General features: G+C 33.7%; 1 protein-coding gene across 7 annotated transcripts in view; it reads left to right on the forward strand.

The window, feature by feature from the left end:
- Positions 1–21661, forward strand: part of STAG2 (stromal antigen 2) — a 129357-nt gene that overhangs the window by 62082 nt on the left and 45614 nt on the right. For all 7 annotated transcript variants that reach the window (XM_043895182.1, XM_043895188.1, XM_043895184.1 and 4 more), the window contains 9 exons: positions 3966–4042; positions 5837–6041; positions 7987–8138; positions 10407–10480; positions 11603–11726; positions 12500–12598; positions 12696–12775; positions 17364–17471; positions 18348–18459. In XM_043895182.1, the coding sequence (XP_043751117.1) occupies positions 3966–4042; positions 5837–6041; positions 7987–8138; positions 10407–10480; positions 11603–11726; positions 12500–12598; positions 12696–12775; positions 17364–17471; positions 18348–18459 (1031 nt within the window). The remainder of the gene's footprint in view (positions 1–3965; positions 4043–5836; positions 6042–7986; positions 8139–10406; positions 10481–11602; positions 11727–12499; positions 12599–12695; positions 12776–17363; positions 17472–18347; positions 18460–21661) is intronic.

A 21661-nucleotide genomic window follows, 5' to 3' on the forward strand; every position in this document is an offset into this window, starting at 1 on the left:
TCTGGTTTTAGGAACAAAGAAATGGATTAAGAAGGGAGGAAGAAGATAATGAAGAGATACAAGTTCAAGTGGCAGGGAATTATAAAGTGTAGGGAGTTAAAAAGTGCCATGAATAACAGTAAGAAAGTAAGTAGGTAGGTAAGTAAGTAACTAAGTAAGTTAAGTAAGGTATTGGTGAAATTTCCAGATTCTTTCCCCTAAAAGAGAATCTCTGGAGTGGGGTCTTGTTTAAAGTGTTTATACTTTATTTAAAAAGATTTTGAATTAAAAGTATGGAAAATATAAAATGTAGAAATGTCTTTCCTGAGACAAAAACTTACAGCGCACACATTTGGCCAGAGGGACACAACTGTGTAAGTTGGGTAGTCATATACCCTGATCTGATTCAGTAAATGAAGTCGTCAAGATCATGGGCAGGTTCTGACCTATTCTGTCTCCCTAAACTTGGCCCGTCCTTGAAATTCTACAAGAAAGATGCACAGGCAAATAAATGTTAGAGTTTTCCAAGGCTATTCTTTTTTAAAATGAAAATGGCATCAAAAACATGGGCATTAGAAGTCAGGAGGATGGAAGATTGCTTAAAAATAGATCTAAAAATTGAAGATGCTAAAGAATGATTTAAACAGATCTGAAGAAAAGATCCCAAGAAGCAATCTACTCATTTAATTCCATAAAACTTCTTTGAAAATCCTGTCATTGGAATTGGAAAACAAGTAACATTATAAGAACTGATGCATTTTATGGGGTTGGTCACAACTTTCAGTGCAGTCTTCATATTAAATGTTATATGTGAGGCCTGATAGACAAATTTATTAACTTCTTGAATCTATGGTCTTCATAATGCCATTAATGTAGTCAGTTTTTAGAACTTTTTAAAAAATGTCTGAACTTTAGAGTACAGAGAGTTACCTAGTTTACTCAACTTCTTAGCTAAAGATATCTGTATATCAGTATTAGAAAATTCTACTGAATCTGCTCAGAGGAAGTGTTGTGGTAATGACAGTATGATAAACCAGATAAACTCTTTAGAAAATGAGATATGTTGATATTATTTTTATTTTGCCCATGTCCATTCCGTCTTTCTGGAGTAGAAGGATACAAGTACCCGCTTGTTGTGTTATGTAATTAAGGGCCATGTCCTTTCTCTTTAGATTTTTTGAAATGGAAGGTTGATGACAAAACAACTGAACAGGTGCCAGAAATAATTTGATGAGTTGAAATTCAGTCTTAGTTGATTGATTATAGTTTCCTGATTAGGTTTCTAAATAAACAGTTTTAAAACAAAGCCATAGAGCGTTTTCCCTTTATCAGCTACATTCCTTTTCTGGCCTCATTGTATTTGTAAATAAGGAAGTTAACCATTCGACAGTTGGATATACCTTATCATAAATCAGGTTGTGAAGATTTTTAAAAATTGAAGGTGTTGAAAACGTAAACACCACTATAATACTTATTTTAGAATCATGGAAGCGTCATAAAGAGGAATTTACCATGTATTCAAAGTTAAGGTCATGACGTACTTAAACATACTCAAAAAATATTTTGATGGAATTCCTTTTTAAATGAATTAGACACATATTTAAGTATACACAGTGTACTTTAACCTATTCCTGTGGGTCTAGGATTGTTATTATGAGCGTCAGTTATTTTACTGTAGTTAATGCTTTTTACAGCTATTGAGGTAGGTGGAGAGATGTTTGGCCCCATACTGAGTGGCTCCAGACTGCTCTGTGGTTGGTGATTCTGCAGCCAATGTTGTTTCCTTTTTTCTTTCTTTCAGCTGTCACTTTTCAGTTTACCAGTTTTTAAATAACTAGCTTCATGTCCCCCACACTTTTAAGGCAGTGGGATCTGGCCTGGTGTCCTGATGGCTCCTTCATACCTGCCTCAGGAGCTATTATATGCATGGAGTTTGTGACAGCCACTTTATTTTCTCTTTATATTTGAGTTTATGACTGTTACATGGTTTATGAGATGCGAGGAGGAGCTTTAGAAGTTTGTCAAGCTGTATGCATTATGTTTACTTTGACATATCTAAATGTTTATTTCATATAAATTATTTCAGGGATTGAGTTACTTGTTCTCTAGGATTGCCAAATTTACAGTATTTGGGTATAAAGTATGGAAAGTTTTTGAGATATATTCATGGCTCTAAATAAAAATTAAAAACCCCTTCAAAACATTTTTGAGAATGTGCTTCTTTAGCTGGAGAAATCACGCTTTCTTCCAAATTTGTTATTATTTGTAAACAACCATTTGTTTTTTTAAGGTGGTAAGTAAGGGTTCTTTTACAGTACCAGTAGAAATTGATCTCACCTGGGACTGGGCAACATGATGTTGACTAATAATCTCATAGAAATTATTTATAACTTCTCTTTGCTTTAGCATCAGTTTTCTCATTTGTAAAGCCAGGATTATAGTACCTGCTATACAGGCTTGTTTTCAGGGCTTAAGTGGCCGGTAAATAGGAGGCTCAGTGGATGTTAGTTCATGTGCTAGTTCTGCTGGCTTTGTTGGACTACTGGAAGGTCTTAAATTGCATGCCTATAGAGAAGGAGCTCACATAGTTGTTGCTCTTTCAGATTAGGGGTTGGAAAGACAGTATGATGTTTTGTTGCTGTTTTTAGTTTTATATATACACACATGCACACATATACAAAACAGAGTTTGGTCAATTGAAATACATCTATCAATTATATCTAATTTTTATAATAAATCTCGTCTTCCTGTACCAAGACATTATTTTATTTTTATTGTTTGGCCACACCTTGCACCATGCTGTCTCTTACTTTCCTGTCCAGAGATCGAACCTGTGCCCCCTGTATTGGGAGCACATAGTCGGAACTACTGGACTGCCAGGGGAGTCCCAAGACATTCTTTTAGATATTAGTATATTTATAGTATTCATAGTGATTAGACTGCCAAAGTATAAATAATAGAGAAATGTAGATTAAGAAATTCACTTTTTATGGTTACTCTTTTTTTGTGTGTGTGATACCCTATCAATGAAAATTCATGTATGACTTCTTGCATTGTCTCCTACTCATAATTTTTTCTAGAAATTCCTTTTCTGATATTTGGCGTATACCTGGCTAACTTTTACTACTTGTCTTTTATTTTTGAAATATATTAATATTTGATTTACAGTGTTGTGTAATTTCAGGTGTACGACAAAGTGGTACAGTTATACTACTTCTCATAATGTGTATTCTTTCTCCCCTCCTCTCCCATCCTCCTTTAGAAGGAAGTGTCCAGTATCAGATTCCTTCTCTGTGAAACACCTACTTACTCAAATCTTAATTCTTTCTTTTTTTAAGCCTATCTTGATTTTTCCACTCATTAGGGCATTTACTATGTACTACCTTTAACACTTTATCCCTGCCCATCGCCCCCCCCCCCTCCCCCCCCCTTATTCTTTGTTTAAGCTTAGAACTAGGTTACAGACTTCTGGATGAACAGGAACTACAACTTACTACTTTTGTTTATTTGAAGTCCTTTGAGGTGGATGGTGGGATACAGTTGCCTTACATACAGTTGTGCTTAATAAAGAAACCTGCCTAAAGTGAATTCTTCCTATTACTCTTTCCCTTATTTTCTTCAGGTTCATCCTCAGGGCTTTAAATGTTATCCTAGATGGCTGCCTCATCATTGATGACATATGCTTTATATTAAAGAGTTTAGCCAGTATACATATTCTAGGAGTAAAGTGAGTTGGATAGAAATGGCTAAGGCTGATTGTTTCATGAAAAGGAAGAGAGAGACCTGTGAGAAGTGCGGGCCTGTTTTCTTGTATATGTTGAGAGTGGTGTTTGTGCTTTACAGGATTGAGTAGCATGGTGAAGATGACGTGATGGAGAAGTACACCTTATTGTGCGACTGTAGACATTTTAGTGTTAGAGATGGACTTAGAAGTTCTCTATTGTTTTATTTACCATGTATTAACTTCTTACACTTGGAAATTTCAGGTGTTGTCACAGCAGAAATGTTTAGACATATGCAAAACTCTGAAATAATTCGAAAAATGACTGAAGAGTTTGATGAGGTAAGTTAATACCCTAAATGTTGTGATAATTTTATGTACCTTGATCTTCAGAATATTAAATTTTGAATATTAGTGTTGTAGATAAGAGCTTTGGTAGTAGAAATCCAGTTAAATGATGGCCATGTGACCTTGGGCAAATTGTTGTCTTAGCATAAGTTTCATCATCTGTAAAATGGAGCTAAAAATACTTAATAGGGCTCTTAAGAAGACTGAATGCAATAATGTTTGAAAACTTCCTTAGCATTTTACAGTGTCTGGCACATAGTAAGAACTAAATGGTGGCTCTTTTGTTAAAAAATTAAAATTTCAACAGAGAATAAAAATTAAGTGCCCATGAACATGTGTAAGCTTAGGCAAAGATAAATGCTTGCAGGTATATTTTATTGTTTAAAGTCTTATTTATGTTTTACATGTGAATAATAAGAACAGTACAAATACATAATAAATAGTAGCTTAGACCTTAGTTGATTATCACAGTGATGTCTTTGAAGTGTTATTGCCAATAAAGACAGATTTACTATAATATAAACTCCTTCGAGGCAGGGATTTTTGTTTGTTTTGTTCACAGCTGTATTCAAGCACCAGTAGTTTTTACTGTTCAAAACTTTTCACTGTGAATTTTCAAGTAGAAAGCCTTTCTCATTTGAGTTTTATATGATTTTTTTTTTACCTTATTCAGATGAAGGAGCTTTCAACTATCTTTCTGGAAACAAGAATTGTTAAAATGGCTTTGATGATCACTAAGTGCTATTAATCAGTCTCTAAGTCGTTGAGATGTAATTATGAGGAATGGTGTTATTTTAACCTTATGATATTAAATGTTTTAGTGAGAACTTTGTTCTCAATAGCTATTTGAAATAAGATTCCTGAAATAAGATTTGAAGATATCAGCAAACCAAGTTGGTAACAACAATTAAGATGCTACCTTTCAGTATAGTGCTAAATGAGCCAATCAGAAAATGGAAGAAAACCTTTTTGTGGAGCATTAGGACCTTATTCTCAGATGAGACATAGTTCAACTTGTGTATGGCATTAATTAAAATTTTAAAATATATGGCTCTAATGACAAAATTTAATTGTTAAAAAATTTACTAAACCATAATGACCTGAGGACATTCTTGTCAGAAACTTCTATGTAGTATTGGTCTCTGCATTTATTCTTAAGAATTGTTTGTTTTTAATGATTTATAGAGGACCTCAGTGTATCTTTGTTGGTGAATGCCCCATCTTACATATAGGAATACTTGAGTACCTGTCTTTACAGGTCATTCTAGCTTGTTTTCACTTAAAAAAATTACTGTTTACATCTGCTGAGTATTTGATGTCCTGAAGCTAATAAAAACTTACATTGTAATCCTTCGATTATTTATAAGTCATACATGAATCTATTAGACTGGCTGAGAATATGATTTCATCATGTTGAATCGTTAAAACAGGGAACTTTGGTTTGATTTTTGCTCGGTTTTGTTTTAAAGAAATTTAGTGACTGTATCTTTGCTTCTCAGAATAAATTTTATTTGATGGGAGAGGCTTTTTATTTTGGTATGTAAATAGAATATATTTTCATTGGTTAGAGTGAATTCAGACTATCCATTTTGATCTTAAATAAAAGACCAGATGTGTTCAAAGGTATCTCTACCTTTACATATTATTCTTGTGCCTACTTTGAGGATTTACTATAGAAGAAGAGATAAAGGAGCCTTTTCAGCTTCTGCCTAGAGTATTTCAAAAACAAGTAAAAGTTATTAAATTATGTGTTTTAAGTGAAATTGTTGTTTAAAATGTCTGTTTTAGGATAGTGGAGATTATCCGCTTACCATGGCTGGTCCTCAGTGGAAGAAGTTCAAATCCAGTTTCTGTGAATTCATTGGCGTATTAGTACGGCAGTGTCAATATAGTATCATATACGATGAATACATGATGGATACAGTCATTTCACTTCTTACAGGATTGTCTGACTCACAAGTCAGAGCATTTCGACATACAAGCACCCTGGCAGGTCAGTATTCAGAAATCTTTTTGAGCATTTTCTTAGGTTAGAGATGAAAATGGTTTTCATTAAAAGGAATGAAATAATGGTGACAAATTAATTTTATTTATTAAGTAGCCCCTAAGAGGACATTCTCCTCTTTCCTCCAATCCCAAGAATTATGGAGAATGGAATGATAATTTTGGTTCTCTGAAGACATACTATAATTTTCTTGTGATAAACCTACTTGATTCCTATCCACCTCTTCTCCCTTTCTGTGGCATAGTAATCTGTTGGGTCTCGAAATATGTTTTATCAGGGAAGGCATCAAATTTGGGGAGCAGTGATTTTGGATATATAGTTCTAAATTACCTGTGTGCATAGTCACTACTAGCATAATCCCTCCCAGTATGATTGTCCCTACAGGATGATGCTTATTTAACCACATCAGAAAAGTTGATTTTTCTTATGCTTCTGAGTAACTTTAGGCTGAGTCAATTTTTCTGTGATCTTTATATGAAATAAGTTACATTTTTAAGGCTCACATGATTAATTCTAGAACAGTGATTTTTGCTGTTGATGTTGACAAAATGTCCCGGTTTCTCTTTTGTGCTAAAGGTAAAATTGTTCATATACTGTTATTGAATATGTGTCTTTTGATATGAGTATGAGTAAATTGACCAGGCATTAATTGTTAAGTATTCTATGCATTAATGATAGAATATTTTGATTTCTACAAAAATTTTTCATTCTCTAAATGTGGGGATATTTTTCCTTTAGAGTATTTCCCTAAAGAATTAAAGCTGTGATTAAAGATGTCCTTTTGCTCAGCCCTCCATTAAAAAAAAATGTGGACAATCTCCCTGTAGGTTTTTAGATTTGAGGTCACAAATTATGAATGTGATTGATCTGTGTACTTAGGTAGCTTTGATGTTAAGAACTTGAATGGTTAAAGTAAATTAAAAACATGTATAATGGGCAAGGTGAGTAATTTTAGATCAGAATGAGAAAATGGTTTGCTGAGGGTATACAGTAGCTCAGAGCAGAAGATTGGGAATCTCTTTTAAAGAGAGCTAGTAGCCACAAATTAAGGTTTAGTTTTGTGGTGTTCTGTCATGCAGTGAATCAGGCTTGAGAAGTAGTCTGACCTAAGCTAAAAAAAAGCATAATATGTTCAGATACTTCAGTTAATAAGTTTGAAATCACAGGCAGTGAGTCTTGTCTCAGTAGCAAGAGTTCAATAACAGAAGGTAGAGATCTGGAGAAACTGATACAAAGCACTTTATTGAGTGACATTTTACTGTTTTTACTTTTGACTTTTTATCTTGATCTGTCCTTCATAATTGCATCATTGTCTTTATGATGCTATATAATAAGAGTAAAATTAAAGGAAATCAAATACTGATAAAACTGTCCAACATTTCTACACACTGTACTTTGATAAAAAGCACTTACGGGAAAAAAAAAAAGCACTTCCGTTCCCTCCCCCTTCGGCTACTGGATAGCTAAGTGACTGCTGCATTAGTCACAATTCATTTAGAAGGTAAATCATGGTCTCTTGAAAAGGTCGTTGTCGGGGACCTATCATTGAACAGTGGGCATAGTCTAGAGTAATACTATCTAGTTTTGAATCTTGTTTTAGCTATGTATATGAACTGTGTAGTTTGAGGCAGATTTCTTAAGCTCCCTGAACTTCAGATTCTTCATGAATGAAATGAGGATAATACTTAACTTTGAGGGCTGTTGTAAGGATTAGGAGTTAATCCATGAGAAATACTTAACATAGGCAACTGACTGACATATAGTAAGTATTCGATACACATTAGCTGTTGTTGTACTATTGTTGTTATTTGTAGCAGCTGTATTTTTCTATTAGAAGTGGAACAGCCCATCTTGTTTTTAATTTTTCTTAAGTAGATCATAACTTGTAAATTTTTCTGTGAGACTAATTTCAACATTTTCCATTTAAAAATAGCTATGAAGTTGATGACAGCTTTGGTGAATGTGGCACTAAATCTTAGCATTAATATGGATAATACACAAAGACAGTATGAGGCAGAACGGAATAAAATGATTGGAAAACGAGCCAATGAGAGGCTAGAACTCCTGCTACAGAAGCGGAAAGAGGTACACTCTTGTATTGAATGTTTAAGCTGTTAATCTGTGACCAACTTAGTCACCATTAATTATGATATATAACTTTGCTAGTTCATCAGATAAAATTTTTTGAAAAATTTAAACAATATGTTTAAAGTTGTTTATACATCTAACTTATTTTTATTGACTGTCCATGCCAACAGTACCTTCTGTATATATTTCCTTTCTGTGTGGACTAGGATTAAGAGTTGAATGCTTCAAGTAAGGAGTCCTGGGCCAGTTGGACAAGTTGTCTTATGCTTTATTGTTAATCATTTCTACTGTGAATCTCCTAACTCTTCCCTCAATTTATTGTCGGGATCAAATGAGGTTTCACTTACGTAAAATCCCTTTGAAAAATAGGGATAAGCTACTTATGGTGTCATAACCTGTGGTTTTGGTATGTGTGTGTCGTTTTTTTTTTTTTTTTGTAGTGTAAGAGACCCTTGAATAACATTAATGACTGACCACTAAGTTCAACTTTGAATGAGGAAAATGTTTTTTCAGTTCTATGCTAAAACATAATTAATAAAATCTTTTGGTATTGGCTTTTTTTTTTTTGGCCATGCCATGCAGCTTGTGGGATCTTAGTTTTCTGACAGGGATTGAACCCAGGCCCCAGCAGTGAAAGTGCTGAGTACTAACCACTGTATCACGAGGGGATTCCCTCGATGTTGTGTTTTTTACTTAAATCCCTTCTTCATTGGTAATATAATATTTTGCTATCTGATATTGGGAATGTTTATTTTTATTTTGAATAGGCAAAGTCTGATGTTTCAAAAATATTGCTAATGTAGTTGAGCTAAAATATTTGCCGTGGGATATTTGCCATGGTATTCCATAAATTACTTGATTCTGACATTTTGTGGGGGTGATTGTAGTAACTCTAATTTAAAAGTTGGTTATTTCTGAGATAGCCAATAACTTTTAAAAATGCCCCTTGCCTAAGAAAAGCCAGAAAAATCTTGCCCACATTTCCCCCATGCCTAAATTCCTCTTCTTTTTCATATATATTTGAACCTTGAACAACATATGTTTGAATTGTGCAGATCCATTTACACATGGATTTTTTTTTAGTAGTAAATATTATAGTTCTTATATGATCCATGGTTGGTTGAATCTTTGGTTGTGAAACCTTGTATGTGCAGAAACCGTGGATACAGTGAAACTGCATATACAGAGGGCCACCTATAAGTTTTACTTAGATTTTCAACTGTGCAGAGGGTCAGCAGCCCTAACCCCTGCATTGTTTAAGGATTAACTGTAGTTGAAATGAAGAATTGACCTTTTTGCCCTTTAATTTAGTTAATAAATTGCATTGGATGTGTTATTAGCTGAACATAATGCATAAAATTATGGCCTTACTCTGAACATAGCATGAATGGATATAAAAGGGTTTTGAGTTTAAAATTCTTCTATCATATAAGATATTAATACTTCTAGGTTGGGTTAAGTTTTTAAACATGTTGAAAGCCCTCCTGTGCCTTTGGTTGTGCTAATGAATACAAGTGCATGCCCTGTTAGCATTATTTGGAAATGTGAGATTATACTCATGAAAAGAAAAAAAGCGCTTTACGAAACACAGAACATAATTCTGAAAGCTAATTGATACTTAGAGTGTGAAAGATTTTTCTTGTAATTCTCAAGCTCTGAATCAATTTTCTCTTAACTCTAAAGCTCTGAATTGAAAATATATGGAAGTAAATAAGTCATCCAAGATTTGAAATGTTCAGTTGATTATTTCAAGTGAGCCTTGTTTCCCTCAAAAATATTTAGCAAGAAGACAAATTTTTTGCCAAGTTATTTTACTCAACTTTTTTTGTTCTTTGATCAGGCGTTAGATAACATGAGTTAATTTTCAGATGCTAAAGACCAAGATAATGAATCTTTGTTCTTTTTTGATATGAACATATATTTTATTTAATAGATAAGTAATATAATAAACTACTTAAAAGATTTCTTTACATTAATTTATACAATAGAAATATGTGACCATCTGAAAAAATTAGTCAACCAGCTAAACATTAGCAGTGACATTAACAACAGTGTACAAATATTCCAGGTATCAAGGGAGTTTAGCTACCTTTTATGCAACAGCTTTTAGTTTTTCTATGTGGACACTTTTCATTTAGTGAAATTAAAAATTGCATGAAAATATCAAAACTCTGGAGAAACCTACGTTTGTGTTTGTACCAACTTTTACATGTTCTTTTGATTGTTTTCTATTACAATTGCAAAGAAATGATATGTTCTTTTCAGCTTCAAGAAAATCAAGATGAAATAGAAAATATGATGAATGCAATATTTAAGGGAGTGTTTGTACATAGATACCGGTAAGTCAGGACAGTTTTTTCTATGTAACTCTTATTCTCTTCAAGTTTGGTTATTTAGTGGTTGAGGCAATATAAATTTAGTGGTAACAGTGTTAAGAGTAAGATCAGTGTTAGAATCTAAGGTCTTCCACTGATTGGTACACTCTAGGCAAGTTACTTAACTGCTCTGCACTTTATTTTCTATCTGAAAAATGGGGGAATGTTGTGATTGACTTGTAGATGCCCAGAAAATGGAAGCTACTATTGTTACTAGGAGTGAGGGTACAGAACACTTAATTGCTTTTGTATGTACTGTGTTAGCAGAGACTGTACTTTTTGATAACTGATTCTTTGCTCTTCGATTTGAATATCAGTGGGAAAATTTGGGTAGATTTAAGTGAATTGTTGCCCTTATTTTGAATGAGCAGAGGAAAGAAATAGGTGGTCTTACCACCATTTCTGCTGTAACCTGTTCTTTAAATATTGGTGGCATTTTTATTTAATTTTGTCATTTTCTTAATTTGGCAGTTACTACATCAGGTTAATACTTCCTTTGTAGTATCCTTTTGTCTATTCTTATCTTTTTATTTCTACTGTCACCATTACCATAGTCTATTCCTTCATCATTCTAGAGATTATTGCAGTTGTCTTAAAATGTTCTTTTGTTGAATCATTCCTCTACCCAAAAGCGTTGAATGACTTACCAGTACCTACAGGATGAATTGGGAATAATTTAGTATGATGTTCAAATACAAATTGAGCTTGGCCTGAGTATTAGGTGTAACTAATTCTCACCTGGAAGATACGCTGTAACCAGGCTAATGTTCCGACTGTCTTCTGAATACACCATGTCCAGCAGGTGTGAATAAAGGCTAGGGTATGACATGATAGAGAAGGTGGGGGTTGGATTTTGTTTGTAGGTTTATTTAACTTTAAATATTTATTTGGTGATAATTGTACTTCAGCAACTAGACTGTAAGCTCTTGGCATTTAGGGGCCATGCTTCAATTCTTGTAAATCCCCAGTAATACTTAAGGTAGTGGTATGTTCATGGTAGGTATGAAGTATTGGCATTGCATAAAGAATCCACAAGTCCTGTGGTATACTGACACTAATATGCATAATTTTCTTTCTTCCATACAGTGATGCAATAGCTGAAATCCGAGCTATTTGCATTGAAGAAATTGGCATTTGGATGAAAATGTATAGTGATGCCTTTCTTAATGACAGTTATTTAAAATACGTTGGTTGGACTATGCATGATAAAGTAAGATATATATAGTGTTTTTCTTTCTACACATAGGCATAGCTGTGTGCTACTCTCATTCATAGTATATCTGCATATACATATAACTGGGAGCACATTCCTGTAGACTTCTCTCCTTTATTCTTTTCTGTCTGTTCCATGAAAATATGGTCTCTATCACATAAAGTACCCTAGATTTTTGAATATTGGGCACTGATTTAGCCTTCGATCATGAAACAATTTTTGTACTGAAACAATAGGATCATGTAGGTGATGGTGGTTAGTGGTAAAACATTTAGTAGTAAGAAGAATTCTTACTCTGTTAATATATAAGTGCTATGGCATAAATTTCTTTAATTTTGATCCTCTTGATAAACATATATCTTAGCCAGATTATAAATTACCACTTGGCCTCTGACCTTTTTAATTTTTTTTATTAATCTGCCTTTCCCTTAGGCTGTCTCTTCACCTAGCCTTGATCTTTGTATATATCCCTTACAAATATTATTTTCTATAAAGGAAAACTTACTGTAAAATATGCTACTATCATCTTTCACAATAGCATTGCTCCGAAAAAATTTTCAAAATATTTTCATTTGACCTACAGTAATAGTAACCCAAAGGTATTTAGTCTTAAACGAATGTATTGATTCCTGTTTTTGCATTGTCAAGGATGAGAGTTTCTGAAGAAATACCATAGTATAGAACATATTTAAAGTAGAAGATGTATACTTGTGTGATCAGGTTGAAAATATGCAAAGTTTTAATGCATTTTCTCCTCTCATTTAATTCAGCAAGGTGAGGTAAGACTCAAATGTCTCACTGCTCTACAAGGACTTTATTATAACAAAGAACTTAATTCCAAACTGGAGCTATTTACCAGTCGGTTCAAGGTTAGTATTACTCTTAAGTATTTAACATTTACCTGTTATTTTCAAGTATTTTTCTCTTGGTTTCCCTTTAAGAATATTTTATTTTTTTCATCCTTAGGATAGAATTGTTTCTATGACCCTTGACAAAGAATATGATGTTGCAGTACAAGCAATAAAATTACTCACTCTTGTTTTACAGTAAGTATGTATTTACTGCATATTGCTGATGTCTACATATCTTAAAAATACATTAGCATACTTGGTTTAAATTTATCTATGTCTAAATTTCAATAACTTGGAGTTTTACAGCAAGAAGTTTAGTTTTCTCATGTAAAGTTGAGAAGATAGGAAGAGAGGACCGTTGAACTAGAAAATTCTAACTGAACTGGGAATTCATGTGTTTGCATTCTCTTGCCTAGTTTTCTTTAGTTGCTCTTGAAATTAAGTTAAACACTCGAGTGTGTTAAATATGTGTATTGTATTTTGTCACACTTTTAGAAATTAGTATTTACTGAAACTTTCTGTAAACAATCTGAATTTAAAAACATTATGTTAAAATTGATGCAATTTTAGGATTGATGCAATTCACTTTTCCCCCTTTTAAAAAGATTGTGGTGATACATATAACAATTAAACATATTTAAACATATTTAAACCATTTAAACATATTTCAGTGTACAGATCAGTGGAATTAAGTACATTCATATTGCTGTGCAGCCATCATCACCATTATCCATTTCCATATTGTTTTTATCATTTCATACTGATACTCTGTAGAGGACTGCACAGTATGATTTTGCATCGTATTGTCTACTTTTCATCTCTGAATTTGACTCTTTTAGGTACCTCACATAAGTGAAAGTACATAATATTTGACCTTTTATATCAGGCGTGTTTTACTTAGCATGATGTCCCAGAGTTCATCCATGTTATGTCATATATCAGAATTTCATTCCTTTTTGACACTCAGTATACCACATTTTATATATTCATCCATCAGTGGACATTTAGGTTTTTAACATGATCCGGATAGTTGCTAAGGGCTTTTTATTTTATTTTTTTATTTTATATTGGGGTATACCCATTTAACGAATGATGTTGTGATAGTTTGAGGTGAACAGGGAAGGGATTCAGCCATACATATACATGTATCCTTTCTCCCCCAAACTCCCCTCCCATCCAGGCTGCCACATAACACTGAGCAGAGTTCCCTCTGCTATTTGGTAGGTCCTTGTTGGTTATCCAGTTTTAAAAACAAAAGTCTGTACATGTCCATCCTGAATTGCCTGTCACAAAGGGCCTTTTAACAACATTCTAATTCTGATACTCATATGAGTATCAGTAAGTCATCATGTAAGAGTAGCCAGCAAAATTCTGATAAAAACTAATGAGAGATGACTGCCCACTATGATTTTAAGTCAAAATTGTAAAAGAACATTGACTTTATTATTATTAATACTACTTTTTAAAAATTGAAGTATAATTGATTTACTATATTGTGTTAGTTCAGGTGTATACCAAAGTGATTCAGTTATACATTTATGTAGTAGGTCCTTGCTGGTTATCTGTTTTATATGTAACTGTGTATGTGTTAATCCCAAACTCCTATTTTATCTCTCCCTCTCCTCACCCTAGTAACTTTTAAGTTTTGGTACTGGTGTGTAAACAGACAGAAATGAGTGACACAGAATAAAGAATAGAGACAAACTTAAATGTACCTAGGAACCTAGTGTAGGGTAAGGGTGGTTTTATATCAAAATAAATGATTTTATGACACTTAGATTCTATTTGGGAGAAAATTAAATTGGATTCATATTTCATTCCTTATACAGAAATAATTTCAGGATGGATGAAATGTCTAAATGTAAAAAAAAAAAAGAAAAGAAATGTCTAAATGTAAATAAATGAAATCATTAAAAATGTTAGATGAAAACTGAGAAGATTAAACATTTTAATTTTATATGTAAACTGGCAGTATCTTTCTAAGAATGGCATGAAACCTAGACATTAAAAAATTACTGTATTTTAACTACATAAAAAACTACAAATATGTATATGCCATAATGTAAACTCAGAAAACAAATGACAGACTGGGCAGAAGATTTGCACTGTAGGAGTCACTTTCAATAAATCAGTAAAAAAACAGAAACCCAGTAGTAAAAGAGTCAAAAGTTAGGAACCATGTTACTGACAGAAAAGAAAATAAAAAATTAAACATACAAAAAGATGTTTGGTCATACTTAGAGACATGTATATTAAAATGAGACTTTTTTTAACCTACTTTTTTTCAAAGATTAATGTGTTTGATAATACACTAGTTGCATAAGGCTATGCAGAAACAAACCCATAAACTTTACTGATTGGACTATAAATTGGTATAGCATCTTTGGAGAAAAGTGTGAAAGTGAAGTCGCTCAGTTGTGTCCGACTCTTTGCGACCCCAGGGACTGTAGCCTACCAGCCTCCTCCGTCCATGGAATTTTCCAGGCAAGAGTACTGGAGTGGGTTGCCATTTCCTCTCCAAGGGATCTTCCCGACCCAGGGATTGAATCCGGGTCTCCCACATTGCAGGCAGACACTTTACCATCTGAGCCACCTGGGAAGCCCTGGTGAAAAAAGCTTGGTGGTATCCAAGATTTAAAATGTTCTCATTCTATGATATAGTACTGTTTGTAATAGAATATTGGAAATATTCTAGATGATTATCAGTAGAGGAAGAATTAATATATAAGATAACAGCTAATACAAGCGCCTTATAGGGGTTATCTCATTTAATGCAGCAGTCCGTTGTGAGGAGTGTGGTTGTCAACCCCATTTGTATGAAATGGACTACAGTGCAGTTATTAAAATGAAAGCAGCTCTACCTCCTAATTTAAATTGGTAGGTTGAGATTAACCCTGTTATATATAAAATAGATAATCAATAGACCTACTGTATAGCACAGGGAACTTTGCTCAGTACTCTGTAATAACCTTTATGGGAAAAGGAATCTGAAAAAGAATAAGTATGTGTATATGTATAACTAAATCATGTTGCTGCACACTTGAAACTAATGTAACATCCATAGTAAATCAACTATATTCCAATATGAAATAAAAATTAAAAATCAGAAAAAAACAAGGTAGATCTATATACACTGATGTTTTCTGAGAAATCACTTAACTGGGGGGATTTTGAGCAGTCTTAACTATTGCATTTTTCTTTGGGTTTAAAAATTATAAATTATTATATATGCATATGTTATAAAACTGTCCTGAATTAAATAAGAAAATAGTAGTACTCTACTTAATTGCTATAGCTTCTCCCCTCTTCCTCTGTAATACTGTGTGGACACCCTTTTTTGTAGATTCAGCCATGTATATACCTAATAACTGAAACTTGCGTAAACATTCCTTATGGGTTAAAATTAGTGAACTACCTCAAATTTGCTGTAGTTTGATTTGATTCAATATGTGTGTGTATTTATGTGTAGTTATAAAATGGCAAAAAATGGTTTTTCAACAAATGATCCAGTATTATACATTGAGGTAAAGTGCTTTTGAAACTTTTAACATTTTGGTTTCATTTTTCCCTCAAAGAAGTAATATTTCCTTAGACATCAGACTTCTGGAAACCTTGTGCACAGCAGAAAACCAAAAAGACTCTGAGCTCTGTCTAATATCTTTAGGCTTTTTTTTCCAATGGTGGTCCTAGGATTCCAAATTTGCATATAATAGTAAAAAAAAAAAAAAAGGGTAGATTGTTTACCTCACAGCAGACTAAAAGCATATTAGGGGGAAAGAGAGGTGCCAGAGGCCAGAACTTCAAACACAGGGTCTTGGTTTGGAAAACTCAGCAAGGTTTACCCTGGGGTTCTGTGGTTGATGGGCCTAATAATGACTTTGATTTACCAAAATTTGTTAGGTTTACTTGCTTCTCTTAAAGTAAGATCAATAAAACGAGCACTATATTTTAGTGAGTTGTTTTTTTTTAATGATAAATTGTAATTAAATGTCTTTGGCACTTAAATTTTATTATTTGGAAAAATTCTTTTGCGTTGTTTTATATGATGTTTAGTACATGGTGAATGAAGTGTTATTCTTCATCATTGTGAGGTAACTGGGGTGTTAATATATTTTAATGTTGCAAAATTGTATCCTTAATATTGCCATGAAATAACATGCAAAGTGTTTTCTTTGATTATTAACTAAGCTCCAAGTGTCTCAAATGGTAAAGAATCTGCCTGCCAATGTAGGAGACAGAGGCAAGAGACGCCAGTTTGATCCCTGGGTGGGGAAGATCCCTTGGAGGAGGAAATGGCAACCCACTCCAGTATTCTTGCCTGGAGAATTCCATGGACAGAAGAATCTGGTGGGCTACAGCCCATGGGATTCCAGAGTCGGACATGACTGAGCACACACGCACACACTGAGCATGCCACTACTTTATTTTCTATGTTAGTTTATATTATTTTGTCTTCATTTCCCTTTAGCACACTTGTCACATAGTTATTTCTCTTGATATATATTTCTTTATGCCCGATATTCACCCTAATTTTAGGTCTTACTTGTTGATCTTGGGTGTTCACAAAATACTCAGCTCTTTTGTCAGAGGATGCTTTTGCTAATAGATGATAATCAAGTAAGCTTGATTTCTGCTTGAAACAACTTCTTAATGACCATTTTTTAAAACACAAGTTTAAAAGCGAAAATGTACTATTTTTTAGTGAATGAGTATGAATTTTTGTACCAGTAAACTTAAAATTACAACATTGTTTTGAAAACTGCTATTGCTTATTTGTTTTCAGGAGTAGTGAAGAAGTTCTTACTGCAGAAGATTGTGAAAATGTCTATCATCTGGTTTATTCAGCTCATCGGCCAGTAGCAGTAGCAGCAGGAGAATTTCTGTACAAAAAGTAAATCTGCGTTTCTATTGTTCATTTTCTAAAGTCACTTTAATGGCAGTAATTTACTGTGTTATAAAATATATATAAATATGACTTGTTAAAAATTTATTCAGTACAGGTCTTAAGCCTATTTTTATGTATTTTAAAGTTTTTTGAATATAATAAAAGTACTTTGATAACAGTTTGATATAAGAACCACAAGAATCCTTTAGTCTCTTAACATTTATATTGCTATTTAACACTTCAGATTAGGTAGTAGCGGTGTGAATATCTGATCACCGAAAATATTCAGCAGATATCATGTAATGCTTTTAAAGAAAACGGAAACATATGGACTAAACTATACCTTTGTAAGATTTTATTAAAATGCTCATTTGAGGTAACAGGTTTATTAAGAGTACATAATACAAAGTATTTATGTTACAATTTTTTATTCATTGTTATCCAGTGATAACTTTTTTGTTGTTTATAAGAATGACCATGATGTCCATAGAAAAAGGCCACTAAGCTCAGACTTTGGGATAATTGTGCAGGAAGGATAGGAGGAAAAGATATGTCATTTTTAAGCAGAAGAATATTTGTAATATATGTGCATAAATGGTATAGGTTAGTTATTGTGTTACTTTTGTAAAAAGAAATAATTACATAACATGCCATAAGATATTCAAAAAGAAATCATTCAGAAACATTTAGAAGTACCATCAAGTGTGAAATGGAAAAGGTTTATAGCAGTTACTTGGATATAATGTTGGACAGTACTGTACCTACCTGGCTCCAATTTATTCCTCTGTTAGTTGCTTAAAGATGGAATCCAGACAGGTTTTTTAAATTTCTTAATTAAGAAATATTTTTGTTTGTTTTAAAAGTATTTTGCATTGATCTTAGGCTCTTTAGTCGTCGAGATCCAGAGGAGGATGGAATGATGAAAAGAAGGGGACGACAGGGTCCAAATGCCAACCTTGTTAAGACATTGGTGTTTTTCTTTCTGGAAAGTGAGGTTAGTTGATGTTGTTCATTTTATACTTACGTTCAAAACAGTTCGGAGATGGGGTTAAAATTATGTAAATCTTAAAATCTTCCAAATATCACAGTAAGTGTTGGATGGATAACATAGAGTTCTACCAATTTATGTTAGTAAGATACTCAAATAATATGACTTATATGTAGTGCTAAGAGCATAAATTTTGGAGCTAGAAAGACCTGATTATCGATTTGACTTCTCTACTTCATGTTAATATAACCTTGATTCAGTTACTTAACCTTTCTTAAGCCCATTTTCCTTTTAAATGTGTGGATAACAATTTCTTAGATAACACTGAGATAACCCATATAAAACTATTAGCACAGATCTAGCATTTTGTTAGTTCCCAATATTTGGTACCTGTGATGATGATTGTTGTTGTTTTCTAGTATAGAGAAATACAGTTGGGTTTTGCATATTGACCTCTTACTGCAGTTTTGCTAAATTCACTTTTAAAGTAAGTTTTTACTAAAATTCTTAGGATTTTCTATAATATGCAACCAAGTCATTTGCAAGTAGTGATAATTTTACTTTTTCCTTTCCTACATTTTTGCCGTTTGTTTCCCCAGCCTTATTGTACCGGCTAGGGCATTGAGTAGAATGTTGAATAGAAATGGTGAGAGAGGATAGATTTGGATTGTTCCTGATCTTAAGGGAAAAGCATCCAGTATTTCAGCATTAATTATGTTTTTAGTTACAGGTGTTGTGTAGCTGCTTATTATATTGAGGATGTTTCCTCCTACCCCTTCTTTTGCTGAGAAGTTTTTTTAAAATTTTGTTGAAACATAATTGATTCAGCAAAGTGACTCAGTTTATATACACAGACACACATATATACTTTTCACATTTTTTTCATTATGGTTTATCAAAAGATATTGAATATACTTCCCTGTGCTGTACTAGAACCTTCTTTTTTACCCCTCTTATATATAATGGCTTGCATCTGCTAATCCCAAGCACCAAGTTCTTCTCTTCCCCACCTCTTCCTCTGCCTTGGCAACCACAAGTCTATTCTCTATGTCTGTAAGTCTGTTTTTGTTTTGTAGATAAGTTTGTGTCATATTTTAGATTCTACATATACGTGATACCATATGGTATTTGTCTTTTTCTTTCTGACTTTGCTTAGTATGCTAACCTCTGGGTCCATCCATGTTGTTGCAAATGGCATTATTTCATTATCTTAACAACTGGACTGCTAGGGAGGTCCCTATACCACGGCTTCCATTCATCTGTTGATGGACATTTAATTTGTTTCCATATCTTGGCAATTGAAAATAGTGCTGCTATGAACATAGGGGTGCATTCATCTTTTCAAATTATAGTTTTCTCTGGGTATATGCCCAGGAGTGGGATTGCTGAATTATATGGCAACTCTATTTTTAGTTTTTTGAGGAACCTCCATACTGTTCTCTATATTGACTGCACCAATTTACATTTTCACCAATAATGTAGGAGGGTTCCCTTTTCTCCACATCCTTTTCAGCTTTTTATTATTTGTAGACATGGTCATTCTGACCAGTGTGAGGTGGTACCTCATTATAGTTTTGATTTGCATTTCTCAAATAATTAGCAACGATAAGCTTCTTTTCCTGTGCCTTTTGGCCATCTGTATGTTTTTGGAGAAATGTCTGTTTAGATCTTATGTCCATTTTTTTTTTTTTTCCATTTTTTGATTAGATTGTTTTTTGTTTTGTTTTTTTTTGATATTGAGTTGTATGAGTTGTTTGTATATTCTGTCAATTAAGCCCTTGTCCATCACATTGTTTGCAAATGTATTCTCCCAGTCATTAGGTTATCTTTTCATTTTGTTTATGCTTTCCTTTGCTATGCAAAAGCTTATAAGTTTGAATAGGTTGCATTTGTTTGTTTTTGTTTTTATTTCTTTTGCCTTGAGAGAGTGAACTAAGAACACATGGCTATGATTTATGTCAGAGAATGTTTTCTTCTAGGAGTTTTATGTTGTCCTATCTTATATTTAAGTCTTTAAGCCATTTTGAGTTTATTTCTGTGTGTGGTGAGAGGGTGTGTTCTAGCTTCTTTGGTTTACTTGAGGCTGTCCAGCTTTCCCAACACCACTAGCTGAAGAGACTATCTTTTTTCCATTGTATATTCTATTCTCATTTGTCAAAGATTGATTGTCCATAAGTGTGTGGGTGCTGAGAAGTTTTATCATGAGTGGATGTTGACTTCTGTCCAGTGCTTTTTCTTTATCTTTTATTTTATCTTTCATTACATTAATGTGGTAAATTATATTGATTGGTTTTTTGAATGTTGACTCAACCTTGCATTCCTAGGATAACCTAACCTCTATTTAGTTGTGATCTGTTACCCTTTTTATATACTGTTGGTTTCAGTTCACTGATTTTTTGGAGAATGTTTTCTCCATGTTCATGCAGTGTGTTGGTATCTGTGTGTATTTAAATGTCTTTGATGGGTTTTGGTATCATGGTAATGCTTGTCTCCTAAAATGAGTTGGATAGCTGTTCAGTTCAGTTCAGTCAAGTCACTCAGTCGTGTCCGACTCTTTGTGACCCCATGAATCGCAGCACACCAGGCCTCCCTGTCCATCACTAGGACAGGGAGTTTACTCAAACTGGAGTAAACGCAAACTCCTGGAGTTTACTCAAACTCATGTCTTTCGAGTTGGTGGTGCCATCCAGCCATCTCATCCTCTGCCGTCCCCTTCTCCTCCTGCCCCCAATCCCTCCCAGCATCGGGGTCTTTTCTAATGAGTCAACTGTTCACATGAGGTGGCCAAAGTATTGGAGTTTCAGCTTCAGCATCAGTCCTTCCAATGAACACCCAGGACTGATCTCCTTTAGGATGGACTGGTTGGATCTCCTTGCAGTCCAAGGGACTCTCAAGAGTCTTCTCCAACACCACAGTTCAAAAGCATCAATTCTTCGGTGCTCAGCTTTCTTCACAGTCCAACTCGCACATCCATACATGACCACTGGAAAAGCCATAGCCTTGACCAGATGGACCTTTGTTGACAAAGTAATGTCTCTGCTTTTTAATATGCTGTCTAGGTTGGTCATAACTTTCCTTCCAAGGAGTAAGCTTTTAATTTCATGGCTGCAGTCACCATCTGCAGTGATTTTGGAGCCCAAGAAAATAAAGTCTGCCACTGTTTCCACTGTTTGCCCATCTATTTGCCATGAAGTGATGGGACCAGATG

Source organism: Cervus elaphus, chromosome X (genome assembly GCF_910594005.1).
Source record: "Cervus elaphus chromosome X, mCerEla1.1, whole genome shotgun sequence".
Classification (NCBI taxonomy): Eukaryota; Metazoa; Chordata; class Mammalia; order Artiodactyla; family Cervidae; genus Cervus; species Cervus elaphus.